The 14,098-nt window shown below is 44.3% G+C and overlaps 1 protein-coding gene across 5 annotated transcripts in view; it reads left to right on the plus strand.

Moving 5' to 3' along the window:
* The window catches only part of SNX27 (sorting nexin 27), an 87,310-nt gene extending 79,473 nt beyond the window's left edge, over positions 1 to 7,837 (plus strand). For 2 of the 5 annotated variants that reach the window (XM_031661598.1, XM_009181103.4), the window contains 4 exons: positions 4,863 to 5,012; positions 5,339 to 5,467; positions 5,849 to 5,908; positions 6,792 to 7,837. In XM_031661598.1, coding sequence (XP_031517458.1) covers positions 4,863 to 5,012; positions 5,339 to 5,467; positions 5,849 to 5,908; positions 6,792 to 6,839 — 387 coding nt within the window. In that variant the 3' untranslated portion in view covers positions 6,840 to 7,837. Of the gene's footprint in view, positions 1 to 548; positions 641 to 4,862; positions 5,013 to 5,338; positions 5,468 to 5,848; positions 5,909 to 6,016 lie in introns of all 5 variants that reach the window. The other 3 variants (XR_002519087.2, XM_009181097.3, NM_001168957.1) reach the window with 3 other exon arrangements.
* Positions 7,838 to 14,098: the final 6,261 nt, after the last annotated feature.

Here is a 14,098-nt window from a genome sequence, read left to right on the forward strand (position 1 = left end):
GATTATTTTGTCACCCAGGAAGTAAGCATGGTACTCCATAGGTGTTTTTTCTGATCCCCTCCTGTAAAATTTTAAATGCTTCTTCTTTGAGGCTTTGTGCAAGCCCAAGGATGTAGGGACTGCCCACTTAATGCTGATAAATACTGCCCAATCTGAGCTCTCTGAAAACCTTGTCTCCCAATGAGACTTTACCTTTATTGGCTCACCAAGGGCACAGGTGCCCTTGGTTTTCCCTTGGGTTATTTTTAGAGCTTATGCCATTAAGAAGTCCCCTGAAGGTCTTTTGCTTTCAAGGACTACATTCTTGAATACGGAGGGATAAAGCAGTCTTTTGATTCAGAGGGGACGGAGAGGGCACGTATTATGTGCCTGACTGGTCTAGGCACTTTATATGAAGTCTCATTTTCTCCTTATAACAACCCTGTAGGTATTATTCCTACTTTACAGAGAAGTGGAATCTGAGAGATTAAGATTCTTACCTAAGATCACATAGCTTGTCAGAAGTGGAACTAGAATTTGAAAATGTGATTTGAACCCATTTTTGTCAGGCTCCAGTGCATATATTTTTCCCTGCATCAGTGAAGACAGGATGGCAGCAATGTCTTTTATTTCCAGATGGCAGAAGAGAAGAAGATCCCAGGTAGAGTAACTTACTCAGGGTCACAAAGAGAGAGTTTAAGATACTCAGAGCTCCATGCTTCTTCTGATCTCTTTTCCCAATCCCCGCCTTTGTTGGCATGCTTCTCTCCTAAAAGATATATTATAGTAAAACTCCCAATAAGAAATTGTGGCAGAAATATTTGTCAAAAATAGTAGTGGTACCTCTCAACGAAGAGAACTCTCAACAGATGTGCTATGTGTAATCCTATTTTGTTAAAGGACATGAGTAGAACTAGTTTCAAGGGTCGACAGCACCCACTGGCATTTGCAGAGGTGTTAAGTGTCCTGGAGCAGAATTGCTGCTTATTGAGCAGTAAAGTTTCTGATGACTATGTTAGGAAGATGGCTTGAATTGAGTGCCAGAGGCCTGATTGCTAGGATGTTCTTTTTCTTTTAACATTTTATTATGTGTATTTGAGATGGGGTCTCACTCTGTTGCCCAGGCTGGCTGGAGTACAGTGGCACAATCTTGGCTCACTGCAACCTCCACCTTCCAGGTTCAAGCAGTTCTCCTGCCTCAGCCTCTTGTGTAGCTGGGATTACAAATGCATGCCACTACGCCTGGCTAATTTTTGTATTTTTAGTAGAAATGGGGTTTCACCATGTTGGCCAGGCTGGTCTCGAACTCTTGACCTCAGGTAATCTGCCTGCCTCAGCCTCCCAAAGTGCTGGGATCACAGGCATGAACCACCACACCCAGCTGTGTAAATTTTTAAATACATAAAGAAGTTGAAAGAAAAATACAATTAGTCCCCATGTACCCATTACCCAGCTTCAATAGCCTTTGACTTTCTGCAATTCATGTTGCCTCTGTTTCATTCGTATGCTTTCTTCCCCCAGGAGATTTGTTTGTTTGTTTTACTGTCACTGACTTGAAGCTCACCCCAGGAATTTTTGAAAGTAACTTCCAGATACTTTAAAAAGTTTATTTTAGCTGTCATTTATTGAATTCCTAATTATGGCTGAGTACTATGTTAAATATCTTTTTTATTTTTATTTCTTGTTTTGAGACAGGGTCTTGCTCTGTCACCCAGACTGGAGTGCAGTGGTGCAATCTCAGCCAGGCTGGAGTGCAGTGGTGCCATCATAGCCTTGACCTCCTGGGCTCAACCAATCCTCCTACCTCACCCTCCCAAGTAGCTAGGACTACAACAGGTGCCTGGCAAATTTTTTGTTGTTGTTGTTGTTGTTTTTGTAGAGATGGGTTTCACTGTATTGCCTAGGCTGGTCTCTAACTCCTGGGCTCAAGTGATCCTCCCACCTCAGGCTCCCAGTGTTGGGATTACAAGTGTGAGCCACCATGCCCAGCCAAATACTCTGTATTTAATGCTCACAAATCACACTGTGGTATAGATGCTATTATTATTTCCCTTTTATGGAAGAGGAAACTGAGGCACCTGGGATTAAGTAATTTGCCTGCCTTAAAGTAACTTACAAAAGGTTGCACAGTTAGGAAGTAATGGAAGTAATGGGGCCAGGATTCAAGCCCAGGGTAGTCTGGGCCTCTTAATCACTCCTCTGTGTTTCAGGCATTGCTGTTTATTATAACCCCAGAAGAGTTCTATTCTGTTCTATACCACCCACCCCTGTCATATTTACCAAAGTATAGGAGTCAGAGATTTCTTTTGTTTATAGTGCTAATGGCAGGATTAAGCAGTATCCATGTTTATCACTGATCTAGGAAGGAGAATAAAAAAGAGAAGGTGTAATAGGGTGATAGAAGGAGGGAGGGAAGAAAAATGATGTGACTGAAATATTGTTGCACCTCTAGGCCGGGCACGGTGGCTCACACCTGTAATCCCAGAACTTTGGGAGGCTGAGGCAGGCAGATCACTTGAGGGCAGGAGTTCGAGGCCAGCCTGGCCAACATGGCGAAACCCCGTCTCTACTAAAAATACAAAGCATTAGCCAGGTGTGGTGGCGCACATCTGTGGTCCCAGTTACTCAGGAGGCTGAGGCATGAGAATTGCTTGAACCTGGGAGATGGAGGCTGCAGTGAGACATGATCACACCCCTGCACTCCAGCCTGGGTGACAGAGTGAGACTCTGTCTCAATTAAAATAAATAAATAAATAAATAAATAAATAAATAAATAAATAAAGAGATGGGGACTCGCTCTGTTGCCCTGGCTGGAGTGCAGTGGCATGACCATGTTTCACTGCAGCCTTAAACTCCTGAGCTCAACCTATCCTCCTGCCTAAGCCTCCCAAATAGCTAGGACTACAGGCACATATCACCATACCCAGCTAATTTTGAAATTTTTTGTAGAGGCAAGGCGTCACTGTGTTGCCCATGCTGGTCTCAAATTCCTGGGCTCAAGCAGTCCTTCTGCTGCAGCCTCCCAAAGTACTCTGGGATTACAGGCGTGAGCACTGCACATGGCCCCTCTGGATTAGTTTTGCCGTGTTGTAACTGTGAGAGTCATATGTGGCACTTTAATTTGGTCCAGATGCTTTTTAAGGAACCATATATACTGGAGACCCAGGGGACAATGGGGTTGATTTGGGGACTAGTCGGTGACAGTAAAAGGAACAGAGGCCTGGAAATTAAACTTGGGTTCTAGTCCTAGTTGTGCCACTTACTATTACTTGTGACTGCAGGCTAGTCTCATCTTACTCTGAGTTCCCATAAAATGACTCATTTTTAAAGTCTCTTTCAGTTTTAACATTTTGTAAGTATGAGATTTGGGGTAGCTTAATCCTTACTATAGATCATTGTAACTTTTGATTGCAAAAGGAATAAGGAGAAATACTACTGCCGGGCATAGTGGCTCATGCCTGTAATCCCAGCACTTTGGGAAGCCGAGGCGGGTGGATCACGAGGTCAGGAGATGGAGACCATCCTGGCTAACACAGTGAAACCCTGTCTCTACTAAAAATACAAAAAATTAGCTGGGCTTGGTGGCGGGCGCCTGTAGTCCCAGCTCCTCAGGAGGCTGAGGCAGGAGAATAGCGTGAATCCGGGAGATGGAGCTTACAGTGAGCCGAGATCGGGCCACTGCACTCCCGCCTGGGCGACAGAGCAAGACTCCGTATCAAAAAAAAAAGAGAGAGAGAGAGAAATATTTATTCCCTTTCCTAATTGTAAGGATAGATTAGATTCCCATCCCTTGATTACAATGAAAATAGAGGATCAGACTAAACAGAATTGTGAGACCCCTTCTAGCCCTGTGAGTCCTGGTTATAGTATATCTTCTGGTTTTCATCTGTGTGTCTTTTTGTTTTTCTGGGTTTTTGTTTTTGTTTTTTTTCCTGAGACAGATTCTTGCTCTGTCTCCCAGTCTGGAGTGCAGTGGCACGATCTCAGCTCACTGCAACCTCTGCCTCCTGGGTTCAAGTGATTCTCCTGCCTCAGCCTCCTGAGTAGCTGAAACTACAGGCGTGTGCCACCACGCTCAGATAATTTTTTGTATTATTAGGTATTTGAGGTATTTGAGGCTGCAGTAAGACATGGTCATGCCACTGCACTCCATTGAGACGGGGTTTCACTGTGTTAGCCAGGATGGTCTTGATCTCCTGACCTCTTGATCCATCCGCCTTGGCCTCTCAAAGTGTTGGGATTACAGGCGTGACCCACTGCACCTGGCCCGTATCTTTCTGAAGTAGAGAAAGGAGGGTTAGAAGTATGAAGGTGTTGTTTCCTTACTTATGGCAAAAAAAAAAAAAAAAAACAAGGCAGAAGTTGAAAGTGGGATAAAGAATTGCTAGCCAGGCACAGTGGCTCACGCCTGTAACCCTTGCACTTTGGGTGGCTGAGGTGGGAGGATTAGTTGAGCCCAGGAGTTCGAGACCAGCGTGGGTAACATAGAGAGACCCTGTCTCTACAGAAAATCAAAAAAGTAGCTGGGTATGGTGGTGTGTGCCTGTGGTCCCAGCTACTTGGGAGCTGAGGCAGGAGGATCACTGGAGGCTAAGGTGGGAGGATTGCTTGCACCCTGGAGATTGAGGTTTCAGTGAGCCAAGATCATGCCACTGCACTCCAGCCTAAGTGACAGAGCAAGACCTGGTCTCAAAAAATGAAAATAATTGTCTCAGAGTCCTTTCCCAACTTAGGGATGGGTGCGAGACCAGAGGCCAGGTCTTCAGGTTGCTGGGTGAGAATACTCTTTGTTCTTTTTCTTGCACATCTCAATAGCTCTTCATTGTGTTTAGTACCATAGGAACCCTTTTTCTCCTTCCTTCTTCTTTTTTTTTTTTTTTCAGTACCTCAACATGCTAAGGACTTGTGAGGGCTACAATGAAATCATCTTTCCCCACTGTGCCTGTGACTCCAGGAGGAAGGGGCACGTTATCACAGCCATCAGCATCACGCACTTTAAACTGCATGCCTGCACTGAAGAAGGACAGCTGGAGGTGAGTTTTCAGCATAGGGCTCTGCTACAAGGACTGGAGATACTTTGATGCTCACTTGCTTGTGACGTTTTAATTCCTTTTTAGAGGGAAATGAAATCAAAATTGTATTTTGACTGGGCAGATAAACAGGCACGGAATCCACACTGATCCTCAACTTCATTGACTGCTTCCACTGATTTGTATTCTTCTGTCACAATCCTTTCTCTGAAGGAATGCAGACATCTCCATTCATTTCTCTTCTGTCTCCTGGTTCAGAACCCCCTACCTCAGTTCCCTAGCACTCTGAAACACAGACTGTACCTTACTCCCTTGTCTTGGTTGTCCAGAACCAGGTAATTGCATTTGAATGGGATGAGATGCAGCGATGGGACACAGATGAAGAAGGGATGGCCTTCTGTTTCGAATATGCACGAGGAGAGAAGAAGCCCCGATGGGTTAAAATCTTCACACCATATGTGAGTGCAATTTGAGGAAAGTAACTGGGACTTAGTTGTTTTTTTTTTTTTTTTCCAGCTAAATGCATAAATGGAGAGAGAGATAGAGCTAGTAGTTGTCTTGAGATCTGAACCTGTTTGAATCCTGGAACCCCCAGATTCATCCTGTCTGCTTTAGGCCTGACTGGAATTGGCAATTTCCTATTCCACTTGGCTCATAGTTACCACTAGAAGGAGCTAGAGAATAGTGGATGAACCAGGCCTGAGTTTTGTGGTACTTGTCAGGGTTTTTCTGTAGACTGAGTTTGGAAGATGGGATGACTGGGGACAGGAGTTCAAAGGCACAGTCCTGAGGTACCTTCTCTTGAGAAGTTAGTGATTGTCACCACCGTTTTTTTTCAGTTCAATTACATGCATGAGTGCTTCGAGAGGGTGTTCTGCGAGCTCAAGTGGAGAAAAGAGGTAATTCTGAACAGTTCTTGAATTGACCTTTCATCTTTTTGTTTCTTTAAAATTTATAGGCCTGTGGCCAAATACCTGGGACCCTCACCTCCATCTCTGTCTTTCTAGGAATATTAGTTAGAGACTGATTATCTCATGTGAGCCAGGACATTCTTCCAGCAAGGTTGGCCTCTGGATGGTGAACGGGCTGTGCAAAAAAGCCCTGCTTCTTCCCTTGTCTAGAGGGTGGACATTGGCTACAGGCTCTTCCATCTCTCATGACTTCATGGACCCTCCTCTGCCAGTTTTTTAAATCAGATCACCCTCCATGTTGTTCCTGACCCGCAGGGGAAGCTGTCCTCAGTTGTAGCCGTCTGACTGGATGAGTCCTGGCAGTCTTTCTAGGCGAACCAAGAATGTGTGTGTGAGGGAAGGTGCTTCCTGTTGCTTTACTGCTGTCTGTATGTGCCAGTGCTGGAACAGAATTTGGAAGATTCTGAATAATTAGCTACTTATTCTCAAAATCTTTGAAAGAATCAGGAGGTCAAGTCAATAACATGAAAATTTATATTCTTAGTGCAGTAGAAAGAACATTGGGCTCTGGGAATTTTATCTTGGTTTTCTCCTGGCTTTTTTTTCCTCTGTGTAATTTTGGGTAAATCAGCTTCCCTAGCTCTCAGTTTTCTCTTCTGTGAAACAGGAAGACTGAACCACGTAATTAATATCCAAGGTCCCTTCCGGCTCTAAAAGGCTATGATTCTAGATGAGAAGTTATATCAGGAGAGATACGGCCAATCAGATTGAGTCATCCAGGCATACCTTTTTAGCTTCTGTTTGAGGAGTTGTCTCCAGAGAAGAGGAGATGTGGCTTCCCAATAACTCTTTTTTTTTTTTTTCCTTTCAGAACATTTTCCAGATGGCGAGGTCACAGCAGAGAGATGTGGCCACCTAGCCTTTCCTTATCCCCTTCCCTTCCTTTCACTCCCATCCTCTTGCTCCTTTCATGTCCCATTTCAGACAGAGTAACCATTAACACAAAAGAAGAGAAAGAGTTAAAGTCATTATATTCAAAAGCCCTAAACTAAATATTATTAATAACGCCCTCTGAATTTCATGTCTCTGGAATTGAGGTGGTAGTAAACAGCAGATTGGTCAGCACCAGAAGTCAACTGAGTTAAGACAGGAAAAGAAAATAAGCCCAACCAACTTGCCAAAGGTATCTTTGTCCTTTCACCTGGGCCTCATACCAACAGCCTCTCCTTGTACTATATTTTTAAAACTGGAACTATGAACTTCATCCATTTGCACTGTTCAGACATATATATGTATGTATGTAAAAATTATATATACACAAATTAGCTGCACGTATATACATATATATATTTCTTTTTAAATTTCATATTGATGGCAGTACCTTTTTTAGCTTGTGTTTTTACACACCTTTCACTAGAATCCATGACCTCTCTTGTGCTCTCTTTATTTTGAAACAAACTTTAAAAAGGAAAAAAAAAAGCATTTTACAGGGAAAAATACCTCTCCTCATGAAGGACTTGAAAAGTTTACAACCTGCTTGGATTTTTGCCCCTTTTTTGTATCGAGTATAGATTCCGGCTCATGGGTTGCCATAGAGTCTGAGGAACAGGGAGTATAGTTTCTTTATCTTCCAAGAGGGTGTTGGGGAGGAGAAAGAGGTGTGTGTTTCAAGGTTAACAGGCTGTAGTTCTGCAGGGAGAGCCTAAAGTCCTGGTATGGTCTCTTGATTCCATGACAGTTTTCCTGATCCATCTGTTTCTCTCACTCCTGGCTTTCTAGCCACATTCTGCACCTCCTTCCTGCTTTCCTAGAACCTCAGTATGCTTTCCCTCAACTGGCCCTGAGTGGAGTTGTGCGTGGGCTCAGGAGGTTGATGCCATGGGAACCTGAACCTGAAACACTTCATGGTAGTAATTTCCTGTTTTCCTTCCCCCCCCCCTTTTTTTTTTCCTGAGACAGGGTCTTAAACTCTGTCACCCAGACTGGAGTGTAGTGGCATGATCATAGCTCACTGTTACCTTGAATTCCTGGGCTCAGGTGATCCTTCCGCCTCACCCTCCTGAGTAGCTGGGACTACAGGTGTGCACCACCACACCTGGCTAATTCTTCTTAAAATTTTTTTGTAGAGACAGGGTCTCACTGTGTTGCCCAGGCTGGTCTCAAACTCTTGGCCTCAGGTGATCCTCCTGTCTCAGCTTCCCAGAGTGCTGGGATTACAGGCATGAGCTGCTGTGACCTCCCCTGCATTTTTTTGCAGCAGGGATAGTACTTGGGACCAGAGTTAAACTGATACCTTAGGCACACAGGTTGGACTTACATAGAGGAAAGAAATCATTGTGAATGCCACTTTGTACTTTTGCCTTCCTTACCTTCCGTCCATTCCTCACCAATCACCTCCCATCACTATCCCATCCCTCTCTCCCTTCCTTTCACTTTCTTTTTATTAGTAGTTTTTCTTTTTTATCCTCAAGAGTCTTGCTGAAACTGTCGCCCAGGCTGGAGTGCAGTGGCACTGATGCTTGGCAAATCATTGCACCCATCCAAGCCTCCTGAGGTTCCAGGACCGAGTAGTCGGAATCCAGTTGCCTCAGCTTGGATCTCCCAAGTAGCTGGGATTACAGGCATGCACCGCCACGCCCCACTAATTTTTGTATTTTTGTTAGAGGCAGGGTTTCACCATGATGGTCAGGTTGGTTTTGAACTCCTGACCTCAAGTAATCTGCCCACCTCAGCCTCCCAAAGTGCTAGGATTATAGGCGTGAGCCACTGCACCTGGCCCGCTTTTCTTTCTTTCTTATTTTGTTATCCTGGCAGCCATTTCAGGCTGAGTATGGGACTCAAAGAGGATCTTTGAGCCTTTCCTTGTTCCCTTCACCCCCTTCTCAACGAAAACCTTCCTAGGATGGAATCACAGAGCTACAAAACATAGGAGACAGTGCATGAATTGGTTGTAGTCAAGTCTGCAGAGCAGTGATCCCATAATTTGAAAGACTCTTGACACAGAACTAACTTCTTTTGACTTAAATGAATTTAAAATGAGCCAAAGGACCCTGAAAAGAAGACATGTTGATTTCCCACTCCTAGATGCTAAAGAGACTTTTGGTACCAGCTTTGTTCAAACTGTAAAAATAGCAATTTGCCCCTACTCGCTCAGAGTGGGACAGTAATGAACAGATCTGGGATTCCATTTGACAGCTCGAATGCTGACCTTCAGACATGAGACATAGGGATTGGGAGGCCACTTAGAATGGGTAGATGGTGCTATGTTCCCTTTCTGGCATAGCATTCACTTGGTGCTTTGGAGATTAGGTGAGGGCCCTATAGGTAGTTGGCCTGTTGGCAGAATTTATTTAGGAACAGCCCTTCTTGAAAGTGTCTCACTAACAAAGTACCCAGCTGCAGCAAGGAGGTGGGGAAGGAAGGCACCCCTAAAGGACAGCGCCTTCTTCTCTTCCACCCATGCACAGCCTTGGGTGATGGAGGCAGGGTCCCTGTGGCTGTGCGGGTCCCATAGGATCAAACCCTTCTTTGCATGAAGCAGTGTTAGTTGTGACTCTTCTCTCTCCCCTTCCTCTGCACTTCCTTTCTGTAATCCCTACTGTTGTTCTTAGTCCCAGCTTCTGCCCAGGGAGGCTTCTACCCAGACTTCTTTTGCAATTTGTCCCTTGGAAGAGGGGGGCTCCCAGTGCCCCCAGCTTCATCCCGGCAGAACCAGCAGGATCCTCCTGGTCTCTCACTGGCCTTCCTCCACACTTGGTTTCTCTGGGATAGAAGCTCAGAGCTTTTTATGGCCCAGGAGAAAATGTAGACCCTGAGAAACCTGTCCCTGCAGAAAGGTTCCCTTGGGCCATGCTTTGGGCCCTCTGCTCTTTATATGTTTATTCTATTCTCAATTTTTCCACCCTCTCCTTACCCTAGGCCTAAGCGCAGGTACAGATATGTGCGTGCTCAGGGCAGCTCCTAGGCCTGGACCGAGCTCTCAGGGAGGAATTAGATAAATATTCCAACATCCTCATGCCTGGCTCATTTAGTTTCATCCTTTAGTTACCCAGGCCAGTAGCTTTGGGTTATGCCTTCCTGTAGCTCCAAACCCAACACTTGGAGCAGCAGAATAGGGCACCGCCAGGAGATGACTCTCTCTCCTATCTCAGAATTTGCCAGCTTCTGGGCTGGGCTCCTAGGAGGTAGTTTTCTTGAAGGGGACTGCATCCTAGTTAACCTGAATTTTCCAGACCAGGAGGGACTGCTGTACCCTTCCTTCTCGCCATTATACGGTTTGGCTAGATTCATTCAGCAGTAGAAGCTCTTTGATCTGTTGACCCCAGCATACTGCTGTTTCTTCACCAGCTTCATTGTGTCACAGTAGCTTCCTTTTGGAGGATGATGTGATAGAGCACTCAGAGAGAGAGAGGGAGAAGAGAGGTAGTGGGTATGCTTCTCTAGCTCCCCATCTTCCAGGTCCACCTCTTGACTTCCTGTTCCCCTAAACCTGAGCACATCACGCCAGGCCTCATTGCTGCCAGGACAGCATCAGCTCACTCCTCAGCAATAATCTAGGGTATGTGGGAAGGTCAGGGTTGTGGGAAGGAATAGAATCAAAGAGGGGAGTGATATGGGGTGGAGGCACTTGGCCACCTGCTAAACTTGGACATTAATTTTGTATCATGACCCCCCTTTTAAGCCAGTGAGCTGGGCTTCAGTTTTTCCCAGGCCATGCACATTTAATTTATTTCAGAGAAACTCTAATTGTATTTTCACTGCAGTATCTTGTATTTTTTATTTGTGATTTAAGAAATGTGAAGAGAAAATACACAGACACAATAATGGCTAACAGTGTTTCTTTCATTCCTTGTTCTAGAGCTAACCACTCTAAAATTGTTTGGTAATGTCACTTAGTGTAATTAATTGTAACATATTCTTTTAAATAAATTGATTTATTGATCAAACACTTCTTTGGTTTCCTAGACTACAAATCCTTTGGGTTGTGTGGGAAGAAGTGAAGAGGGACCTTTGAGATTTGAGTTAGAGTAGTCAGACTGAAAAGAAGAAGAAACATCTAACCAGTTTTCCCAGGTAACTAGTGGGACAGTTTTTTGAGGGCAGGGAATGGAGAAGGGTGAGGAAAGAAGCCACGGAAGCCCCTTTGTTTGCAGTTCTCTTCCCAGTGGCTCCTTTGAAAATTCCTTCTTCTCCTTCAGATCTCAGAGGTGACTGAGCTTACCCCTCCCATCTGCAAGCTTGCACAAAAATCCTTTGAAGATTCAGAGGATTCCTTTCTCAGCCATGCAGATAGAGCCTGGCAGAGCTTTTGGTACAGATCTTAGCAATGGCCCCTCCTCCCCACCCCCAGCAACATGTATATACTTTTTCAGGTAAATCGGGAAAGTTTTTCTCTTTGGGATCTGGACTGAAAGGAACACATTATGACTGTTGAATGGCCAGCGCAAAACTAGGCACTGTGGGTGGCCTTACTCTCCTCTGCTCCCACACGCCTGAGAAGAAGGGTGGTCCTACTGCCTTTTGCTTTTACAGAGGCATCTGAGGTGCTGGGGCCTAATTACCTGCTCTCAAGAGTACCTGTTCCTCTCTGTACATTTGTTTATGAGCTGACTCTGGTCTGAAAAGCTCAGCATTTGTAGTGGGTGAGACGTTTTAATTTTTTTATAAAGCTTCATTTATTATTATTTTTACAACTTCTGACCACATGCTTTGGTTCCTTAACTGATGACCATAAGACCAAGGACCATTGTGACATTTTGTTTGGCAGCTTGGGAAGAGACATTGTTCAGGGGCTCATACACTCACCCATCCATTGGCTTTGGATATTTAAAACCTAAGAAACACCACTATGCTAATGGAGGGGGAAATGTTATCTTTCCTAAGCAAAGAATCCATAAAGAACAACAAAGTGGAATTCTAGAATTAGAGTTACAGTGGTTAAAGTCAAACTTTTATTAGGTATCTGCTGTTGGGGGTGGGGTGGGGAGATTGAGATACTGCAACAGACACAAAAGCAAAGAAATATTTCTGCCAGCTTACAGACTCACAGAAGAGTGAGACACTTGCGCGTGGCCATGATACATAGCAGTGAAAGGTTTAAGTGCCATAAGGACTAGAAAAGGAAGGGGAAAGACCTGTGGATGAGGGCCGTTAGGATTTTCATGAAGAAAGTAGTGTTTAAGATGAACCGTTGTAGTGTGAGCAGCATTTCAACAAGAAGGCATTCAACAAACATTTATTGAGCCATTATGTGCCAGACACTGTAGTAACTGGGAATGAAAAGACATGGGAGAAAAGGGGCCGAACTTGCCCAGAGAACAATGAATAGTTCCATTGGGGTATGTGTAGGAACGAAGTGGAAAGTAAGGCTTCGAAGAGCCTTGAATGCCAGACTGAGGTATTCTGTGAAAAAAAAAAAAATCAGAGAAGTTTTGTTTTTTATTAGCTGCAGTTTAGAAAGATTGATGCTTCAGAACATAGACAGAAGGACCAATTAGAAAATTGCTGTGATTACTCAGTTAATAAGTATAGGCAGTAATAATTGAAAAAGAGGGAAATGATATGAGAAAGTTTGTGGAAGTGAAATCTTTAATGATTTAATACCATTGAGCTTATGTGAAAGTACTAAAAACTCTTGAGGTTTTATGTCTACGTGACCAGAAAGTAGAAATATATGAGTTGGGACTTTATGGGAGAAAGTTTTAGCATTGGCCCTGTGATGATTTAGATACGGATGGGAAATCCAGTATAGATGTCCAACGGTCATTTCTTATTTACCAAGCAATGTCTAATGTTTGGGGCACTGTTTAGGGTGACGAGGATACAGTGCTGGACAAAGCAGAGTAGGTAGTAAATGTTGGTGAATTAACTTTTAAAAGATGATGATGACTCTTGGCTTCTTGGGAGAACAAATTGTAGGAGAGCAGGAGAAGCAGCATGGAGACAGATGAGAGCAATGTGACGTGGACAGTGCTGGTGGCTGTGGAGATGCAGAGACATGAGTAAGTAAATCAGCTGAATACTTTAGAGGTAGACTTAGTAGGGCTTTGCGGTTGGATTGGGGAGGAGACATGAGAGAGAGGGTGTAATCCAAGTTTTGGCTTGAGTGGGTACCTAGTGGTGCTGCTTACTAATGATGAAGACTGAGGGAGAAAAGGTAATACCAAAATGGAGTTCAGGACAAAAATTAGGCTAGAAACATGTCACTGGGACTTGGTTTTCATCAGGCAGATGAGAGGATGCAATATATAGGAAGGAAACCAAGTTTATGAGGAGCAAGAAGAAGCTGACTGCTCTGTGAAATAGACTGAAAGAGGGGCCAGAGAACAAGGGTCTTATTAGAACCAGGGGCTTGGATCAGGGCTGTTCAAGTTACCAGATTTGGAGAAGAGAATGAGGCTTGGCCATGAATGGGAATTGCTTCAGTCACAAATACCTGAAGCCAAGGCTGTGAAAGGCTTTGAAATTTTAGCGGGAGAATTAAAAGACGAAGGAAACACTGAAAGTCAGAGGGCCTGGCTCTCAGGCCAGCAGAGTCCAACCCGAGGAAATAGAGACACTTTGCATTATGTTTATGCTTTCCAAAGCTTTAAAAATATGGAAAGCGAATGGGAAGTAATTATTTAGGGCTATTTTTTTCCCTAGCCATTGTCCCATCACCTTAATCTCCCTAACTGAGGATATGTTTCTAAAGGTCTGCTTTCATTTCTACAACTGAAAGGCTCCACTCTATCCCTGATATTAACATGTCAGCTCCACTCTTCTGGCTCAAGAAGTTATTTTCCTTCTCTTCCCTTTATGCTGCCATTAACATTTGAACATAACTTGATTATTTTAGAAGAAAAAACAGACAATAAAGGTAGCCACTGATGTTGCAGCAGGGGCTGCCACACCGACGTCTGGGAAGAGGCCAAGAAGGAGGCAGCTTCTCAGTCCTGTTGCCACCCTCACCCCCCAGGAGAGAAACCCGAGTCAGTAAATCACTCTGGGAGATGCCCTTTGGTCTAAAACTCACCTTCCGTCTTTCCATCCCGACTTAGAAACTGCCCTGAAGTTGAGGCAGCTCATGGGGAAATTTGTAGATATTAAATGCTGACTCCTGTCCCCCTTGCTACACAGGCTTTTTCTCATCTCTGAGCACACCCACACACACAGCTCTGCGTCGTTGAGATTTCAGGT

Source organism: Papio anubis, chromosome 1 (genome assembly GCF_008728515.1).
Source record: "Papio anubis isolate 15944 chromosome 1, Panubis1.0, whole genome shotgun sequence".
Lineage (NCBI taxonomy): Eukaryota > Metazoa > Chordata > Mammalia > Primates > Cercopithecidae > Papio > Papio anubis.